At 44.6% G+C, this 20,837-nt stretch overlaps 1 protein-coding gene across 18 annotated transcripts in view; it reads left to right on the top strand.

Moving 5' to 3' along the window:
* The window catches only part of DOCK7 (dedicator of cytokinesis 7), an 81,742-nt gene extending 60,905 nt beyond the window's left edge, over positions 1-20,837 (top strand). For 4 of the 18 annotated variants that reach the window (XM_015870682.3, XM_085512373.1, XM_085512372.1 and 1 more), the window contains 21 exons: positions 746-900; positions 1,470-1,652; positions 2,121-2,256; positions 2,966-3,062; positions 3,488-3,505; positions 5,151-5,247; positions 5,892-6,026; positions 6,717-6,869; positions 7,296-7,454; positions 7,691-7,791; positions 8,302-8,494; positions 9,004-9,147; positions 9,805-9,936; positions 10,939-10,953; positions 15,118-15,252; positions 16,177-16,266; positions 16,970-17,206; positions 17,615-17,758; positions 18,614-18,720; positions 19,673-19,840; positions 20,315-20,837. In XM_015870682.3, the coding sequence (XP_015726168.1) occupies positions 746-900; positions 1,470-1,652; positions 2,121-2,256; positions 2,966-3,062; positions 3,488-3,505; positions 5,151-5,247; positions 5,892-6,026; positions 6,717-6,869; positions 7,296-7,454; positions 7,691-7,791; positions 8,302-8,494; positions 9,004-9,147; positions 9,805-9,936; positions 10,939-10,953; positions 15,118-15,252; positions 16,177-16,266; positions 16,970-17,206; positions 17,615-17,758; positions 18,614-18,720; positions 19,673-19,840; positions 20,315-20,357 (2,642 nt within the window). In that variant the 3' untranslated portion in view covers positions 20,358-20,837. The other 14 variants (XM_015870695.3, XM_015870691.3, XM_015870687.3 and 11 more) reach the window with 9 other exon arrangements.

Below are 20,837 nucleotides of genomic sequence, written 5' to 3'. Positions count from 1 at the left end.
TGTAAGCCTGGCCTGTCTCTCTCTGACCCGATTCAAGTCATCCCATACACTGTGAAAGGCTCAGAACAATTAGAATCATAGAATGGCCTGGGTTGAAAAGGACCCCCTGCTGTGTGCAAGGTCATCAACCAGCAGCCCAGGCTGCCCAGAGCCACATCCAGCCTGGCCTTGAATGCCTGCAGGGATGGGGCATCCACAGCCTCCTTGGGCAGCCTGTGAAAAACTTCCTCCTAATATCTAACCTAAACCTCCCCTGTCTCAGTATAAAACCATTCCTCCTTGTCCTATTACTATCCACCCCTGTAAACAGCCGTTCCCCCTCCTGGTTATATGCTCTCTGCAGAGAAGCAGAAGTGGGATGTGTCAGCTCAGGGCAGGGTGTCTGGTCCGAAGTAGTTTGGGATTTGGAGTCCTTGCCATCCTTTGAGTTTAATGGCACAGCAAAGCAGAGAGTAAGGTTGTGGTGTTGGGTATTCAAAGGAGTGAAAAGTCTATTTTCAAAAGCATTCTAGATGTTGAGGTTACATAGATTGCGTTTGAAAACTGTTGTTGTCTTAGCTTTGCATAATCCCAAATAATAGTAAGCCCTGTTTACTTTCAGGACGCTATCAGTGGGTGTGATGTTTCTCAGTTTGCCTTGCTAGATGGTTCAATGAAGCAAGCACTGTGGAGGGAGGCTGGGGTTGAGTTTGGGAATTAATGCATAGAGTTTGGGGATTAACCAGGATGTGTGTGTTTCTGGCAGAGAGTCACAATCAGCGAGGGAGGCCAAGCTGCGTCACTGCTGATGATTATGAAGGCGAGAGTGGAAGCATGATAAGCCAGACAGTTGCTATGGCCATTGCAGGGACATCGGTCCCTCAGCTCACCAGGCCCAGCAGTTTTCTACTCACCTCATCGGTACAGAACTATCCCTGCCTATTCCTTGACCCTCACCCTGTGTCAATAAGTTAATATTTACATGTGCACGCCCCGTAGGGCTGATCGGTGAGCAGCAGAGACTCGTATCAGTTTGTAGCTGGTTGTTGTAGAGGGTGAAAGACAAGGGGAACAAATCACTTTTGCATGTTGTTGTGCCTGTCTCATTGGGGTTATAAGTGTCAGTTTGTTCATGAGAATGAACAAACCTCAGAAAAGGCAAGAATTTTCTGATCAAGATTCTCTGTTTCTGAAACAATTGTATAAAAACTCTGTGAATTACAATGGTTGTTATAAGTTCTAAGCAAAAATTCTTATCACATCTAAGTTTCACTTAGCTGAAGATGTAAATAGGCCATTTCCCTTGTTCTCTGCACAGGAGAAAGAATCTCTCCAGTTCTAGCAGACTCTTCCATTTCTCCCTATTCACTATATGTTCCTACCTGACAATTATTTAGGCCAGAGTGGTACCTTGTGGAAATCCTTTCAGTGGTGACTGAAGCATTTTGACATGAAATCCAGTGTTTCAGATGTCTTGTCCTGTCTTTTAGAGCGGCAGGCAGCACTCCACCTTCTCAACAGAGTCCAGCCGCAGCCTTCTGATCTGTCTCTTGTGGGTGCTCAAGAATGCAGATGAAAGTGTCTTACAGAAGTGGTTCACAGACCTGTCAGTGCTGCAGCTCAATCGCCTGCTGGATTTGCTTTATCTTTGCGTATCCTGTTTTGAATACAAGGTACTGGTATTTAAACCTCCTGAAGTTTCTTCTAAGGCTCACAGAGAAATATTACACTCCCATCCTTTGTACAATTCCAGAAAGGCATTTCCTGCTCTCTCAGTATTTCCTGTAATCTAAATCCCATGGCTAAGCACTTCTCTGTGCAGCCTCTGGCATTCTTCCATGTTTACTTTTCAGCCATGCAAGTGTTTCTGTCTCCTTTCATTTCTTACATAGCTTGTGTTGCTTGCCACTCATCTGGAAACTGCAGCAAGGTAAAGGAGATATCTCTTGGTCATTTTGCTTGCTCCCAGCCATAAAAGAGCTTTTTGAAGTGTTGCTGGGTCTGAGTAGATTATTTAGTTAGCAGCTAGACCTGTGTTTCTTTCTATCTCTCTTTATACAGGAATGATATTTTGAGTTGTTACACTTAGTAAATAATCCAAATTGAAAGCTTCTTCCCTCACTGTCATTTGAAACTTGCAGGGCAAGAAAGTGTTTGAAAGAATGAACAGTCTGACGTTCAAGAAGTCAAAAGACATGAGAGCCAAGCTTGAAGAGGCTATTTTGGGAAGCATAGGAGCAAGGCAGGAAATGGTCCGAAGAAGCAGAGGACAATTAGGTAAGAAAAGATGTCTTCTGCACTCTACCCATTTATCAAAAACTGCTGCTCCCTTCCCTAAATGGCCCAGGGATTAGGACAAGGATCAACTGGGTTTGGTCTCCTACTCTGCCGGAGGCTTCTTGATACCTGTGAACCACTCATATTTATTATAAATCAATATATCAATAAATATTTTAGAGACGTAATCAGTGAGTCATTTCAGAGAGTTGAAGACCTTTGTACATTTTTTTTTCCCCCTTAAATCTGACCTGATTGCCATAATCCCTTATCTGGGATGTTGCGTGGTGAAATTTCCCTGCCCTCCCAGAAGAGACAGTAAAGACAGAAAGTCTGTGAAGCAGGACATGGGATCTCAGCACCATCCTGAAGACATCACTGTCTTCAGCTGACAAACAGTAATATCAGATTGCTGAACCTAGGCCTCTGAGTAGTCCAAAGAAGTTGCTTCTCAGCAACCCTGATAGTTACCTCTCAGCAGTCTGTCTCAGCTGAGGCTTGGGTGAAAATGACTGCAATTGAAGTTACCTCTTGTGCTTAGCACTGACAGTTAGAGGCCATATAAACATCTGGGGTCTGAGTGCCACAGCTTTGGATCTAAGGAATAAGTTATAGCTTTCTGTCAACCTGTTGCTTGTGAATGACGTAGAGCTGCTACTTAAAAATATATATATTAAATTACTATTATTGTTTTAATATTATCCTACAGAGAGAAGCCCTTCTGGGAGTGCTTTTGGAAGTCAAGAGAATTTGAGATGGAGAAAGGATATGACTCACTGGCGTCAAAACACAGAGAAGCTTGACAAGTAACTCTGCCTTATCCTTCTGTTTTAACCATATCACTGTGCCTGTGGGAGTGCAGGGTCTCTCAGTCCACTTAGCTCTTGTGTGAGCCTGTCTGAGCCCTCCACTGGAGCAGGTCTGGCACTGTACAAATAGATTTTTGCCTAAGACTGCCCTGTCTTAACTCTTATTTTCCATCATTCCTTACTTTCTCAATATTTTTAAATGAGATTTAACAAGACTAGTGCCATCCATGGCCTTCTAAAAGTCCTGCAGTAAGTTGTAATTTAGAGAGAAGATTCTTGAACAGTATTCACAGATACCATATATATATCCCATGTCAATTTTCTTTATTACTTAAGAGCATTCTGGAGTTGTCAAAGCTCACTTTCCTTTCCTGCCCTAATCCATCACTTTGATTGTTTTTCCACATGTGCTGTGCTTTTAGAAGCCACAAACCAGCCAGGTACTGTAGTGTTGGTGTGCAGTTCTTATAAATTGCCATTTATACATCTGCAGACTCAATCATCACAGTCTTGTTTGTGATGCTTGGCAGAAGTTTTCAGTGTGTGTGTGTGTGTGCAACTGGTTGGAATGAGCTCTTCTTGCTTATTACACCCATTTCCTTTATAATTCCCTCTTCTAATGTTGTTTAATCTGGAAGGCTCAGGAGTTGTGTTTGAGCTTTGCAGTGCACGTTTTCTGTTTCCTCGAATTGCAACCTGCAGTCTCCATCCTCCCAGCAATGGAATTGTTCCTAATCCCAGGAAAGTAGTCTCAGCCCAAGTAAAGCCCTGATGAAACTGAGGAGCCGGGTCCTCAGCCTGGTTGGAAGTCAGGCCAAATTTTACCCACAGAGACATAGTGATGCTTCTTAGATTTGAAAGTACATCTTTATAGCTTCTCATTATTTGGTCCAACACAGAAGTGTGGATCTCCTGTTATGTCAAGTAGTGGCTGCAATCTGGCTGAGGCATCAGGAAAGTCAGATCAGCAGTGTGTTTTAACATCCTGACAAAGTGATGTAGGTATAAATCTCACCACGTTCAGCTCCAGAGCCGTGGGCACTTATACTGTATTAATGCTTGGCCTGCAGAATTTATCATTTCACTACCAATACAGGGTCTGGGCCCCTCTCTTTAGCCCAGAAGTGTCAGGTACCAAACCTTTGTGTTCTGGAGACTGAGGAGCAGATAATAAGTATATGAACCAGCTCCCATGTGAGGCAGTGTGGCACAAGAGTGTTGCTGTAATACAGGTTCCAGGAACACATCCAGGCGAGACAGCTCCATTCTCCTTGGTGTGTGCTCAGTACTCTGCATCACACCCCCAGTGCCATTTGGCCTGGCTCGAGTCTGTCGGAGATGGCAGACTACCTGTGTAGGGCAAGCTGTAGCTGGGCCCTTTAAATATTGCACTGGGGCTTTGCCAAGTGCAGCTCATGTCTCTGAAATGAAGTGGTTTCTGTTGAATTCCTGAGACCTTTGGTGTGAGTGGGGATATGAACCTTGTCAGCCTTTTGAGGGAATTGAGTGGCTGGTATTTAATGGGAAGGTTGTGTGCGTTTTTTACTCATGGCATGGAAGATATTCTTCAGAAGCTGTAATGTAATGTAGCGTAAGAGGGCAGAGATCACACCTCCACAGTGTGCACTCTGCACTGCAACCAGTCTGGCTGCTGGGAACAAAGTGCATCAATACCAGCTCGCGTAGCACCACCGTGTGTCCATAGCCTACAACATGAAACCATTCGTTCTGTTCCTGGTTTCGCTGTTGCATGCCTTACAATGCTACTAAACCAGTTTGAGTTGGACTTTGATTCTAAACGCTTGTTGTCTTACTGGGAGAGTAATGAAGTGTCAGAAAGTAGCGTGATCTCTCCTGAGCATGATGAACGTAAATCACCTGTAAGTTTGTATATGTGAACAAAGCTAGTCCTTCTTCCTGTCCTCTTAACGGATACATTAAAGTATCTTTGTAGTGTTGTCCAGCAATAAGTATGTCATTGTAATCTTGAGGTTCCTGCCAATGAGAAAGTATTTTCAAGTGGAGAATGCATGGGTTTATTTCTTTAACAGGAGGTAATTTTATTGCTTTCTTTTCTCTGAATAGATCACGAGCAGAGATAGAACATGAAGCACTTATTGATGGAAATCTTGCAACAGAAGCAAATCTAATTATTTTGGATACACTAGAGATAGTTGTACAGGTAAGTTTCCATTAGGATCCCCTGGCCATACAGCAGTTCGTTAAATAGAACCTTCCTGCCATTCTGACTGCCTGAACACTGTCAGAACTGTTCAGATCTGCTGCTGCAGCAGGAAGGATTGTGATGCCTCTCCTCATTCTCAGCCCTTTACAATATGGATTTTCTTTACTGTAGCTTCCTTTAGATGTTTTGAGAATTGTTCCTTTTTTGTAGTATAAGAAGTATTTGTTTTTGAAACTCTGTTAACAAACAGTAAAAATTGGCTACTATTGCCCTATTGCAACAAATCCTTCTGGTTCCTTCCCAAATCTGCCTCAAGTCATTCAGTTCCAGGTCTGTCTCCTGTGTCTGTACACATTGGCACAGTTCAGGAAAGCCTTCAGGCTCCTTGCTCTGGGTACAAAATCTGTTTCCTCTTTACCCACTGGTGAGCAAGGGCACACAGCAATTTTGTGTCATTCCATCTCCTTCAGCTCATGGGTCAGATTTCCATCACCTGGAGCTGATTCAGAAATGTGACTGTTACACAGGCTCAGCAAAGCGGGCAATTTTTCCATGCTGAAGGGGTTTTTAGCAGGGCTATTACAGCTCCCCCAGGAGGTTTGCTTGTGCTCGAATGACCCTTGGTTTGCTTTTGCCTGCAGACTGTTTCTGTGACAGAGTCCAAAGAGAGTATCCTCGGCGGGGTGCTGAAGGTGCTTCTGCACAGCATGGCCTGCAACCAAAGTGCACTTTATCTCCAACACTGCTTCGCAACACAGAGAGCTTTGGTCTCAAAGGTGAATTCTCTGCAGATGCTATAATATATATTGAGCAGCGCTGATGGAGGATGGGGCTGTTTTTTCCCTTTATGTTATTGTCACTTTACCAAACATTTATTGTTTTGTGCAGGACTAATTTTCAGGAAATGGGATCTCAGGATAGATAAAACCTGAATGGTTTTTGCTGTTGGGGTCCTCTATTTATGCACTTCAGGTTTGATAGCTGTGCACAGAGGTGCAGTTCACAAGGAGGGAGTGTGGTGTGGGTTCCTGCTGGCAAGCAGATGAACTTAGCTAGCAGACAGGACAAAGAACAGCTGAAATTAAGGATGAATCTAATTTAAAATTAATTATTTCTTTTTACTTGAACCATAATTTGAACTTTGATTCTGTATTTGTACTGGGAATAACCCAAAGGTTTAAGCCTGAGTTTTTGGAATTGATGTGAATCAGTTTAAACATGTAGATGCAGGAGCAAGGAGTGGTGGGGTAGGTACAATGAATTGTCTTCCAGTGTTGCCAGTGACTGTTCTACTCTAACCGTGTAAGTGAAGTGGTTCAAACCAGCATAATTCCCCTCAAAGCAGAGGGGATTGATCTTCCTCTACTGCTGGTGCATGCTTGCTGCTAGGATCACCTTGGCCTTTATGTCTCAGTGCTTGTTTCTGTCTGTCCAGGCAGTAGTTTCCTCATGTGCTGTTTTTCCAGTTCCCCGAGCTGCTGTTTGAAGAGGAGACTGAGCAGTGTGCAGATCTGTGCCTGAGGCTCCTGAGACACTGTAGCAGCAGCATCAGCACAATACGGTCACACGCGAGTGCCTCGCTCTACCTACTGATGAGGCAAAACTTTGAGATTGGGAACGTGAGTATCCTGCTGCACTTCATTAGGTTATTATATGGGAACTGGTTGGGGACCTCTGGGTGGGACACTGTGTATCCATTCATGTGAAAGAAAGGCTGTTAGAGGGCTTATCAGCTAGACAAGCGTGAAAATGAGTTAGAAATACTGGGATTTTGTTTCCCTCCAGATGTTAATAATTTCTAATCAGATGTTAGGTTTACTAACTCACATGTGCTTCAAAGTGTTAAGGAAGTTCTCAGCCTCATCTCTTCCAGTTGTTATTTTGTAAGTAGCTGCGTGCCTGTCTGTCACAAAGTGCTCACCAAGGCATGCCATGAACACACTGAGCAGCAGAACTGGAGCGATCCACTGACTGTGGGCCCAGGGGCTGATAGCAGTGAGTGCACAGTATTGGCAGGTTGTTGAAACACAATTTCTCTGTTGCAGAACTTTGCCAGGGTGAAAATGCAGGTGACGATGTCTCTCTCATCCCTGGTGGGGACATCCCAGAATTTTAATGAGGAATTTTTACGACGTTCCTTGAAGACTATTTTAACATATGCTGAAGAAGATCTGGAACTTAGAGAGACAACATTTCCTGATCAGGTAAAAGAACCACGGGATAAGTGGCATTTTTAAGTTCATTTGCAGCCTGGAATTTGCATGCATTCCTCGAAGGAGTTACGTACTTTTTTGTGACCTGAGTACATCAAACCCTGATCCTTGATTCATTCTGACATTGAGGTAACCACGCAAAGGCTCAGAGCAGCTGTGGCCCTGCCATAGCAGTAAGTAGCTTGATTCCTGTTGCCACTTCATTACAGCGGTGTGTTTTTTTACAGGTCCAAGATCTAGTGTTCAACCTCCACATGATCCTCTCTGACACAGTTAAAATGAAGGAGCACCAGGAGGATCCAGAAATGCTAATTGACCTGATGTACAGGTAGAGTCCGTACTCATTGCACAGCAGGGACAGTAGATGTCAGTGTCCAGCTGCTGTTTGAAGCAAAGTTTAGTACTTACGGCACTTCTGTATTTAGAGCACTGAGTGTTGTGCTGCTGTTGATCGTGCATTTGGCAATCATTTTACTTCTAACTTAAGCTTGTTTTGAACTGCTTGCCATGATTCACGTCACCTAATATAAACACAGCTAATTGCTCTTTGGTTTTGGACTCAGATGTTCATTTGAGCCCTTACGGAGCATAGCTTTGGAGCAGTGATGCTGCAGTTCCAGTCTGCAGGTGAAATATGAAATTTAGACATGAGCTTCAGCAGTCACCCTTGGAAGCAGTGTGCCATCACTAGGTAAATCCAGCTGCTTGCCCACCAGTAGCTAGTTAAGAAATCTGAAGTGATTGTTACTTAAACAGCAATAACTATATACTAATTGCAGAGTTTTTGTGTGTGGTTATTTTTTTCCCCTTCTCTTTTTGTTTTCCTATTTTTAACTAGGATTGCAAAGGGCTATCAGAATTCCCCTGACCTGCGCTTGACCTGGTTACAGAACATGGCTGGAAAGCACTCGGAGAGGAGCAATCATGCAGAGTCAGCACAGTGCTTGGTCCACTCTGCAGCCTTGGTGGCTGAATATCTGAGCATGCTCGAGGACCGAAAGTACCTCCCTGTAGGATGTGTTACATTTCAGGTAGAGGTTGTCTTCTATAGCGTATTTAGGGGTTTTGTCAGTGCTGCTAAGATGCAAAGCATCTCCCATATGCCAGATATTCGCCCTGCATTCACTCAGTTTATTTTGAGGAGAATCCATCATAGCAAGTTCTGAAAACAACCAAGCTTGAACACAGCTCCTCCCCTGAGCCTCACATCTGTAGGCTGAATGAATCCAATTGCGTTTATTTCTTCATAGAAGTTATATTTCTTTACCTACTGTTTAGTTCAGTCACTGTGATGTGAGTGCAGTTGTTCTGAAGTAACTTATGGAAGGGGTAACTTATGGAGTGGCCACACGTGGGCCACTCCAGTCAGCTTAAGTGTGTGCTGAAGTACCCTGTTGTTTTAGAAGGAGATGAAACAAAGAGCACATGATGGCTGCTGCTTTAAACATTGTTGGATTTCATTGAAAACCATTGACCTTTAAAAGTGTTGAATGTCATTTAAATTGAGTACAATTTTTTTACCTGTGTTATGTCTCCTTAGAACATATCTTCTAATGTTTTGGAAGAGTCAGCAGTTTCTGATGATGTTGTGTCACCAGATGAAGAAGGAATCTGTTCTGGAAAGTACTTCACAGAAGCAGGTCTGGTGGGACTGCTGGAGCAGGCGGCAGCATCTTTCTCCATGGTAGAAGACTTTAATTTCTTTACCTGTCTCCTTCTCCTGGGCAGCGTAATGGGAAATGTTTTCTCTGTGAGGCTGTATAGCTCCGTTATAACCACTCAGTTCACGTTGGAGCATTGGGAGTTTGAGCTGCTCAAGACAGCTCAGTTTGCCCTTTCAAGTGAACTGCAGTGAGTGGGACCTTTTTGGTTTCCTAACATCTTTCACTTCAACACTGCACGTTTTGGAGCTCACAGTGGCAGATAAAGGCCGTACTGGTTTTTCTCCTATTCATAGTGGGTAGGCCGAGAGCTCTGTGTGAGCAGTGTTAGTGTGCTGGTGGTAGTGTATCCATCAGAAACAAATGGAAGCAGGTGAATTGTATCCTACAGCGCAGTATGAAATATTCAGTGGGTTTAAGTACAAGCAGCAGTAACTCTGTAGCAGAGTTAGACATGCTGTAGCAGGATGGCTAAGTTGGATGGTGCGTTGTCTCTTTACATGGATCATCTCCATCAGAGAAATGGGTTTATTGTAAGGAAGAGGTGCTGATTACCTCACAGTGCCTTTTGGTGTGTGGGCCACTTTGTTTATTTTGCAGTCTTAAAATGTGAATGCTGGTGGTGTGTATCATTCTTGCTGCTGAACTGATGGAGCGATCTGATGGCCCTTGTTTTTCAGGCTGGCATGTACGAAGCAGTTAATGAGGTTTACAAAGTCCTTATTCCTATTCATGAAGCTAACAGAGATGCCAAGAAGCTATCTACTATTCATGGTAAACTCCAGGAAGCGTTTAGCAAGATCGTCCACCAGGTAATGATTTGGATTTTCAGCTGCAGTGTGAATTATGATCAAACAAAAACTGCCCACCAAGGAAAAAAATGTTTTAATAGATTACATGAGAGCTGCCAAATGGTGATCTGCAGCAAATGCAAGGATCACTAACTGGAGTTTTCTCTCTGTGTGTGTTTGACTTGAGAAACATGGGGGAACATCACCTACCAGGTTTTATTGTAGCTTCAGAATTATCCGAGAGTTAAGAAGTTCCAATCACATGCCAGTTAATTCTTTCAGATGCTGTTTTAAAATGTATTTTGCATGCTCTGTTTCTGGGAGAATCACTGTTTCTCGCTGTTAGCCTGGTAGGTAATGCTGAGAAATGTTGGGAGTTTTATTTGCCTATTAATGTGGTGGTTAAGTTGTTGAAAGAATCTTTGTGAACTTGGTGCAAAACCCAGCAGGACAGGTGCTGAGCATTTGATGGGAGAGGTCAGACTTTACCAGCCTTCACAAAGCCCAACAGACCTCAGCTAAGCAGGGGATGAGAGCACTTGGCAACGTTCTAGAAGCTTCTAGGAGATATTTGATGGGTGCCTGCCTTCATTGCAGGCAGACATGGGCTTGGCAGACCCTCCTGCACTATGTGCCAGTGCTACTCTGAGCCCCCACCCCAGCCAGCTTTCTGGCTGTGGGCTGCTTAGTACACTGTTGTCTGTTGGTGTAGTTACCCCTATGCTAACAGTAGATGTCAGTCAGTGCATCAGCTCCATGGGATCCAGCTGGTCTTCAGCAGCTGAGGGCCTGATTGTTTTCTGTGTGTTCTGGCACTGCCAGATTTGTGAGGTTAAATGAACCAATAAGGGGCAATCACTGGGTGTCGTTCTGGGTCAGAGAGCTCTATTTTGGTTGCACGATGTCTTAAAATCATTGAAACCATTTCAAGTTTATGCTGCCTTACATTGATGGTCATGTTTTGGCCTTTGGACTTTTTTTTTTTGTTTCTGTGACATGCGCTTTTTACTTTTTATTACACAGAGTACTGGCTGGGAGGTAGGTAACTCCATTTAGTTAGTAAAGAACACTAATAGATTTATCAGATGACTCACGCCAATGCTTGCCCACATGTGCTAGTTGTGGGTATTTCTGTTGCTGTCTGCTGTTAAAACTGAATTCATTAACCAAAGAAATACCAATAAACCGATTGTGGTTGTAGTAGGAAATTCTTCATAAGAAGCTGTAGGTAGTGCATGGATGCTGATGTATTCCACTAATGAGGTTCTTTGGTGAATGAGCCACTGTATCATCACTAGTTTGTTTTTATAATTCGTTTATATTTCTTTCCATCAGCATCAACATCCCTTCATACCATATTTTCACCCCACCCACAGGGGTCGATTTAAGCAATAATGCTCAGAGGTACTGGAAAAAAAAATGGTTTATTGCATGTGCAAGATATGCCTCAGACAATAGGCTCCTTTATTCTGTTTAAGAACAATCAATTCATTAAGTAGCTTTATCTGGCAGTAAAACAGCTCAGTTGTGTTAACTGGAGTCAGTTTTGCTGCTTCCATTTTTGTAGAGGCTGGTTGTTCCCATTTCTGCAGCGTACACCATGAGAGCCACATGTTGGCTCAGAAATAAGAGGAGCAGTCAGCTTCATCTGATGCTGCACCCGGCACAGGGGGTTGGATCAGTGGGGGCCCAGCCCAGCTGACACAGTTGGTACATGAGAGTCAAGAAGTCACAGAAGAAACTTTGAATGTTTCCTGAGTGTGATACCGCATTATTCTCATAGCCTTCAGCTGTCCAGTTAGTCACTGCTTTTCTGTCAATCAGGGGACTTAGAGTGAGCCATCTCACCCCGAGTTTCCAACACAGGAGAGCATTTTTAAGCCCACACTGCCTGAACTGGGGCCAAGATCCTTTGCCTCGTGTGACAAATAATGTGGGCTGATGTTGTCTCAAAGACTGCTTTTAATTGTGGCCTACCAAGAAATGAAATTCAGTAGCTTCAAAATAGCCCCTGCCATTGGAGGACTGGCCCTGTAAATCATCTGCTTGCTCCTGTGAGAAGTCCCAGCAGGTGAGACTTGGAGTACGTCATAGGAATGTAAACCATCCACATCCAACAGCCAGTGCACGTGAAGGCCTGTGAGCATCTATCTTGATTAGTCTGCCCCTAAATCGACCCCTGAAGAAAATTCTGTCATTGGTTATGGTTCTAACATCACTCAGTCATGTTTTATTGCATGGTAAAAGACACCCATGGTTTATGTTCTCGTCTGTCATCGTGCTCTTTCATTGCCACACTTTTCTGATCTTTGTGCTTCGTAGCTTTCAGATTTGTTGCATGGGTTTGGTTTTTTTTTTTGCTTTTTTCCTTATTTTTAAATGCCTTGATTGATGCTCACCCTTTTTATTTTAAAGTTTATTTGCTGCCAATTTGCTGCTTGTTTGTTTTTTGGAATTTCCCTAATTAAATACTTTCTGTTTTCTCCTCTATCGCCCTGGTTGCTGACCCTCCTCCCCACTCTTACTATTGTCTGTTGTGGTAAGTTCCTACTTGTGGAATTGTGGTTTGTTTGGTTTTTTTTTTGCTTTCTCCTCCCCCTTCCCCCTCCCCATTCCCTTTTTATTTCTTGTTTTTTTTTTTTCCTCTGTGGAAATCCCAGTTTCATTTTAGCAACAAGCTATGCCAACAGCGGGGTACAGCCCATGTGTCCCAGGAAAGGCAGCACTGCCAGCTGCAAGCCTGAGTGTCCTGAGTGACACCAATGCCTTTGGAGTGGTGGGTTCTTCTGCTGCTCAGTTGGTTTAATAAATGTTGAATCTTTTTGGTTTTGCCTGTTTTTTGAAGCGCACAACAAGGGGATGTTGCCTCGAATAGCAACACTCCAGGAGCTGAAAAATATTGAGAAATGTATATTGAAAGCTTTGCGATAGTTGGCAATGCTGCAAAGGACCTTGGGTGAAATTGAGCAAGAAAAGAGCATGCTCTCTTTGGTAGAGACGGTTGGATTTTGCATCCTGCGCTGTGTGTACGAAGGAGCCGCTTTCCCTCATGCATATCTGGGGCTGGCTCTGCCTGCAGGCAGCTGCAGCTCTGCTGGTGGAGAAAGCAGAGCAGAACTCCCATGTTGGATTCTTTCAGGCCTTGTTGGCAAAGCTTTTTGTGTGTTTGCGAGAGATAACTCAGACTTGATTCCCAGCAATTTTGAAAGGTATTTACCATGCATAATAACAAATCATGAACCTTCATGTGTCATGGTGGCTGTTACCTGCTCTGCCAGTTCTGTGATGGCTATTCAGTGTTCACCTTCATTCTCTTCTCCTCCCCAAGACCTATTATTTTTCAAAAAATAATAGGAGATAAAATGCTTTTAATATTTTCTCCCTTGTATCTGCATTTTTAGCTCTTTTCAGAAACAAGACCATGGAGTATTTTTAAGTGACACATTCCCATTTCAGTACTGTAATTCCAGAGACTTTGCTATAGGCTAAATTTCAACCTAGTGAGGTTTGCAGAGCCATCTCGTGTTAACTCCGGGCAAGAAACTGAACTCTCCTCATCCCATGGGGCTCATGGCTATTGAATGTCCCCCATGGGCAGGTCCTCATGATAACTGAATATCAGCAACTGGATTGATAAGGGAACATCTGCAGCTGGACTTCACGGTGATGGAGCGTGCACTGGGAGCTGGATCTCACCTGGCTTTCCAGCTGCTGGACTTCCCCATCCCACATGGCTTGACTCTTATTTTATGCATTTAGTAAATGCTACCAGAACTACTTATTAATTTATGCTGTTAATAGACAGCGTTTTCTTCCCCTCTCAGTATATTTATGGTAACATAAACATACATGAGCTGTAGGAAGTGATGCGTGCAGATGGCTGTGTGCTCCTACCTTGTAGGAAGCAGGTTCTGCAAATGCTTTGTACCCCAAACCTCACATGCCCCATAGACAGGGCCAAATCCTGGTCAGTTCTGGCTAAATCTGGGCACAGCTGAGCTCTGCCCTCTGCAGCATGGGGCAGGCAGCAGCCCTCACCCCAAAAACAATCACTGCCCACCGTGTCCTTCAGGCCAGCACTTCACTATGGCAGTGCTTCAAAGCTCTCCTGAGATATCCTTATTTTACACTCCTTGCCTTCCATAGATTGTGTTCACCATCACAAGACATCAGTTTTAGCGTAGCAAAAATACAAACTAAATACCAAATAAAACTCATGCGCAGCAGCCAGGACACCCACGGGTGCTCTCTGAACCCAAACCTGGCCCTGCCTCAGGCACAGAGCGCTGTGCACACGCGTTCTCACGAGAGTAAAGGTGAACATCTCACAGTCTCTTGCTGAAAAGCATTTCTGGTTTGTGCATGCGGAGTGAATTGTTTTAACAAGATTAGAGGTGTGGTTTATTTTTAAAGCGTTTTTCCTCTTTCTGTTAATCAGATTTTCTTCGTTACTTTCCAGCAAAAATCTTTCTGTTTCTCTTCTTTTTTTGTTGCATTTCTGGGCCAAATTCACCACTGGCTCAAAAGGAAGCAGGTACATGACACAGTGAATTGCATCTGCTTTCAGCAGGAGTGACTTTGGCCCTCCCTTCGTGCTGGCAGTCAGTCCCTTGGAGGCTGTGACACCCCCGGGGCTGTGTGCTGTTCCAGCAGTGCCCTTGTGTGTGTGTATGTGTGAGTGTGAGTGTGTGAGTGTGAGTGCTCCGGCATCGACATCAGCCCAACCCTGCAGGTAGCTCAGGATGGATTGTGGGGCCCTGCAGGGCATCTCCAGGGGTGTTTTTGTGCTGTGTCCTCCCTGCGTACTGCAGGCTGTTGGTAGCTGTGGGGCCAGGCCAAGGGGTGGCTGCAGAGTGCTCAGAGAGCCTGAAGCAATACCCAAGCATAGGAACTCACCTTTGTTCCCCAGCATCCAGTGCCCTCAGGCTCCTCCTGGGGTAGCAGAAGGCATTGCAGGGTTGGGCTGATGGTCATCCTTGATCCATGTAACCTCACATATTAGTTTGTAATTTCATTGCGGTGTCTGCTGCTAAACGTGTTCATGCCGAGTTCCAGGTGTGTTTTTCTTTCTTTCTTTCTCTTTCTTCTTTGTTCATTTTTAATTTCTTTTTGAGTTTGCATAACGTCAGGAACCCTCCTGCAGCCACGCTTGGATTGTGCTTGTCCCCACACTGGAATAACCTTTTGTTTCTCCAAACCTAGGATGGAAAGAGGATGTTTGGCACCTACTTCAGGGTCGGTTTCTATGGAACCAAGTTTGGAGACCTGGATGAACAAGAGTTTGTTTACAAGGAGCCTGCGATAACAAAGTTAGCTGAGATCTCCCATAGGCTTGAGGTGAGATGATTGCGGCTCACCTCCAGTTCTCTCTGTGAACTGCAGTTTGTCTCTTTTCCATCTGTCATTCCCAAATCACGAGGGCTGCAGACCTGCTGTGATCACTTGAGAATCTGTGGCTTTTCACAGCATTCGCATTTCTCATCAGCTGCCTGGTGTAAATGGGATGACTTGGACCTGAAAAAAGGCTGAGATGCCTTACAGAATCCAGCTGTTGGAAAGCATTGGTTTTTATTCTCATTTTCTCACCTTTGCATCAAGATCGTCTTCTACTAGAGACAGTACCCTTAACAGAGGCTGAATTTCAGAGCCCCAAAGTGGGTATCTCAGATCTTTGAAGTTTGTTTCAGCCGTTGAGCGAGCAAAGGCAACTCTGATGAATCTACCTTGTCTTTGGGTGCCAACGTAAGCACCAGTTTGTTCCTCAGACCTGGCCCTGTTTAACTGCTGGGATAGATCTGACCTGCTGTTGTTGCTCACGGTTCAGTTGCTGTCACGTGGCTGAAAGCAGCAGCGTTATCTGAGGTCTGGGCGCATGAAGCTGAATTCAGACCCATTCATCCAGCCCAGCAGAGCTGCGCTCTGATGCGGCACCTGATGTCCAAGCAGATCCTGCATTGACCCCAGCTTTCAGTTGAGCTCACAGACACACAGCGAGCTCAGAGGTCTGTTCAAAGCCCTGCAGCGCGTGTGTGCAGTTGGAAGGCTCCCGAGTTCTCTTGGCTTTCCGGGTGTTAGGCTCGTTTATTTCCTGTTGTCCCTGGAATGCGATTGATTGAATTCCCCTAGGTTCAGCAGATCACATTCAGCCCTGGTGCGGCTGCTGTTGAAGGCATTTGGAGCTTCACCTCCCCTGAATGTGCCTTTGTCTGTCCAGCCCCCACCTTTGATGCTGTATCTCAGTGCATTTGCTCTTGGTTGTAGGGATTTTATGGAGAACGGTTTGGTGAAGATGTGCTTGAAGTGATCAAGGACTCAAACCCTGTGGACAAGTGTAAACTGGATCCCAACAAGGTGAGAACACGAGTGCGGGGTTAGCAGTAGAACTGGTCCTGCGTGTGCATGAACACAGCAGGCCAGATCCTTGCCCTGGATTTCACCAAGTAGGTGATGTTTCCACAGAGAAAGCTAGAGAGCATCTCAGAGGAGAGAGGTGGGGAAAATGTTCCCAGCAAAGGAGTGCAGAATTAGCCATTTCCTTCCTGCCCTGTGAGATGTGCCCTGTGGGCTTGGCAGAAGGGAAGGTCAAGAGACAAAGAGACGCTGCAGACTCGGACTGTAACCTCTATGAAATGCACGGAAGGAAGGGAGTTTTCCATTCATTGGCCTCTGTGTAGTGTTTTGGTGTTGGGGTTTTTTTTTTTGCAGCTGTAGCATTTTATCATTCTCATCCTGTGTCTCTGAAACTCCTTTAAGCGTAACAGGAATAACTGGAATGTGGCTAGGAAATTAAGACTCCAGTTTAGAACAAGGCATTATCTGCAGAGAAAGGGAGGAAACACTTCATGTGAAGAGCTTCAGAGGAGAGGGGCTGAGTGCTGTCTGTAGTCCAGAAAGTGCTGAGCAGTCACCAGGCACCCAACACATCACTGTGATGTTCCTGAGGAAAGGCAAGGAGCAGCCCTAGTTCTGCAGGGGAAGGAGTTAGACCAGGCTATGGTGGTACAGGGAGTAGAGGTCATTTAATCTCTGTGCATATCCGGGATCCTTCCTGCAGGCCTACATCCAGATCACCTACGTGGAGCCTTACTTCGACACGTATGAGATGAAGGACAGAATAACTTATTTCGACAAAAACTACAACCTGCGGCGCTTCATGTACTGCACGCCCTTCACGCTGGACGGCCGAGCTCATGGGGAGCTGCACGAGCAGTTCAAGCGTAAAACCATCCTGACGACGTCCCACGCTTTCCCTTACATCAAAACCAGGATAAACGTCATTCACAAAGAGGAGGTGAGGCCTGCGCTCTGCCCAGTAGACATCCCCACGGCTCTCCTTTGAGATATTACACAAACTAAGGGAAGTGGCTGTTGCTGAAACTCTGGTGTGACGTACCTTTGTACATCTAGTTAAACACCAGGGCCATATGGAGTCATAGAATAGAACTGTAGAACCATTTGAGATAGAAAAGATCTGTGGGATCATCCAGCCCACCCCACCGTGCCCACTGACCATGTCCCCCAGTGCCACAACCCTATGGAGGTATGAAGCACCTCAAGGGACAGTGACCACCTCACACCCTGGGCAGCAAGTTCCAATGCTCATCACCCCTTCATACTGTCACATATATCTGTCCTGCTGGTGTCCTCTGCCACTTGTCTCCACCATAACAAGCATCCTGTGTTCTGTCTGCTTGCTTAGATCATTTTGACGCCCATTGAAGTTGCCATAGAAGACATGCAGAAGAAAACACAAGAATTAGCTTTTGCAACTCACCAAGACCCTGCAGACCCAAAGATGCTGCAGATGGTGCTACAGGGATCAGTAGGTACCACAGTGAATCAGGTGAGAGCTACTTCCTGAATTGGAGACGCTGGGGTTGTGTATTGCTCCATTCAGTGAATGGAGAACATTGGGCCATATTTCAAATTACTGTTTGGTTTTTTTTACCATTCATTGTGTCTAGAATGGAGGGTCTAAACCAGCTGCTCTGGGTAACTTTGCAATTTGAGTAAGAATCCTTAAGACATGGTTAGGTCTGGGAAGTGGCTGAGTGGACAGAGATAGCCCTTCTCCTTCATTACCTGTCCCTTCCTGGCATCTGCAGTCACTTCTGACTGCTTCTCCTTGCCTTGTTTAAAGGAAAAGATTATGAGATTATATTGCTTCACCTTCGGTTAGCCACACTGGTGTTTGGGACTAAGATTGTGTCCTGCTGTGATTTTTGGACAAAGTGGAAAGCAAAGCTAATGAGTAGAGAAACGTGGAGGAAAAATTGAGGGAGTGTGAGTAAAGCTTCACTGAGGAACAAGCTGGGGAAAACACAGCTGGAGTTTCAAGTCCTGGGCTGAGTTAACAGTGCTGGCAAAGGGCTGCCTTGGTTCCATCTGCACTGTTTAATCTCACTTGTCAGGTCTGCAAACTTTGTCAGGATTCGTTGTAAAGGAAAACAACTGTAGAATCTGCACACGTTCTCACACTGTTCTCCAAAAGCAGGGTTTTGTTTTTACAATGCCTACAAGCTGTGCAGCAGTCCTGATGTGTGCTGATTTATACCACATCTACCAGCTGCAGTTTTTTAAGCAGCGTGCTGTGAGGAAATGTTGCATTTTACAAATGTTTCTATGGTGTGCAAGAAGTTTCTCCAGTGAGTGGACGTGACAGTGCTGAGAAACTTACTTTTTCTCTCTGCTCCTAAAGGGACCATTAGAAGTTGCACAAGTTTTCTTATCTGAAATACCCAACGACCCAAAGCTCTTCAGGCATCATAACAAACTGCGGCTCTGTTTCAAAGACTTCACAAAAAGGTACGGAGCGTGTTGTCTTCCAGCTGCCAGGTGCCCTTATTACTGCTGCACCAGGCAGGAGCACTGACACAGGGGCTGTCTGGGACAGCAGTGCTCATGCTGGGACTTCATCTGTCTGGTTTCCATACGCAGCTGTATTTCTCAGCTTCCCACTTGGTTCCCTGTTTCTCTTGTGCTGCTGGTCCATGACTTCCATCAGGTCAAATGCTGGAGTCATTTGGCTTTGCTGTATATTGGGAAGGAATTATTAGTGATCACAGCTCAGTCATGACCAAGTGTTCCCATTTCAGAGCACGGCTCATGGCACTGGCACAAATGAACTCACAGGTTGGCAAGGCCAGGAGGTGAATTTGTCCAAGCTGCTTGGAATTACACTGGCAGAATTCTCTCAAGGAGTTGTACTGGCTGCTGTACGTTCCTCTTGAGTAATGCAAACTGCAGCCTTAAGCCAGTATCTTTTGTAAGCATCGAGGAATTAAAGAAAAAAAAGTATTGAAATGAGAATGTTCCAGGCAAAAAAGTTCCAGTGGCAACGTAGTTTTTCCCATATGCAATAGGTGGTGTTGATGTAAGAGTTCTTCTCATGACCTTTGTTTAAATTACGTAGAAGAGCTCCCAATGAACATCTCATAGGTCTGTTTTCAGCAGCAGGACTTTAAACCTTGGACTGGAAGTGCTGTGTGGAGATGACGAGCTTTTATTTCTCTCCAGCAAAGAGAAATGTAATTGGAGAGTGAAACTGAAATAAAAACTGAGTTTCCCTCTGGAAACATGACACCCCCTCCTTTCCCCATGGAGGCCAGCTGCTTTAGCTGAGTCTTGAGTACCCAAAACACAAGATAGAAAAGGATACTGTGTGTCATCCCAGTAGAGAATAGAAGCTGTTGTCTTACTAAATTAACAGGTCTGTCCTTTTTTACATGCCCAAGTTTCACAGGCTTTTGTTTTCCAGATGTGAGGATGCTCTGCGCAAGAACAAGAGCTTGATAGGCCCGGACCAAAAGGAATATCAGCGAGAGCTCGAAAGGAATTACCACCGGTTAAAGGAAGCTCTGCAGCCTTTGATAAACAGGAAGATCCCACAGCTGTACAAGGCCGTGCTGCCAGTCACCTGCCACAGGTGGATATTTGATTTTACTTTTTCTGCAGAGATAAGGAGGGTGTAAAAGGGGGTGTTTGACTGTCTTGTGAAACCTGTCCTTAATGTGGGGCTTCTGGCTGAGCCCGTCCCTTCTCCCCTTCTTTCCTGAGCTCAGAGCACAGCCCCTTCCCAGCTGTTCTGGTAGGTGTTGTTTGCTGCGGTTCCTTTTGTTCTTCAGTTGGCTTAAGAGAACACAACCCTGGTTCTGAGCTTCTCATGGGAGTGTTGGTCAGAGAATAAGAGCAATGGGGAAGATAGAGAAGTGTTGTGAAAAGGGAGATTTGGGAACAGTGCGACAGGGACATCCCGAGCTAATCTTGCAGTAGAGCAGGGGGTTTGTGCTGCTTCTCCTGTAGGAAACACTGGAAATGATGTACAGAATCTCTGATCTGAAGAGGCTTCTTATCTCACCCTGAAAAACACGAGCTCATCGTTGTGTTTTCTCTCCCTCAGAGACTCCTTCAGCAGGATGAGCCTCCGCAAAATGGATATCTAAACGAGTTAAAAACCAAAATAAAAAAGCACTTAAAAGTAAGGTTTTGAAAAGAAAGAGCCTTGTTATCAGCGCTGGGAATCAAAGAAGTTTTATTGTGAAATAAAACTTGGACTTCATCCTGGACTTCCCACACACCTCCTCCTCCATCAGAGTGTTCAGTGGCCAAAAAAAAACCAACCCATTTTGAATTGTCAAATGTAGACTTACTTATCCATGTTTGAGAGAATAATCAAAGTGGTATCCAGAGTATTGGTGATAAGCTGTAAAGTTACCTGTTTTTTAAGGCATTTTTATGACTCAAAGGTACACTAAACGCATTTACCTTTATTTATAGCATTCTCTAATGTTAAATTTATTTACTTTTAGTTCATATATTTAATTTATATTAGGACCATACGCAGATGCATTTTTGAAGTTTTTAATGTAGTGATGATGGTTATTTTGATGGTACTATTAAATATGTGAATGTTTACGCTTTAA

Source organism: Coturnix japonica, chromosome 11 (genome assembly GCF_054131305.1).
Source record: "Coturnix japonica strain WE chromosome 11, WE-NBRP24, whole genome shotgun sequence".
Lineage (NCBI taxonomy): Eukaryota > Metazoa > Chordata > Aves > Galliformes > Phasianidae > Coturnix > Coturnix japonica.
The sequence above is the reverse complement of the archived record's forward strand: the minus strand, read 5'-3'. Positions and strand labels throughout refer to the sequence as shown.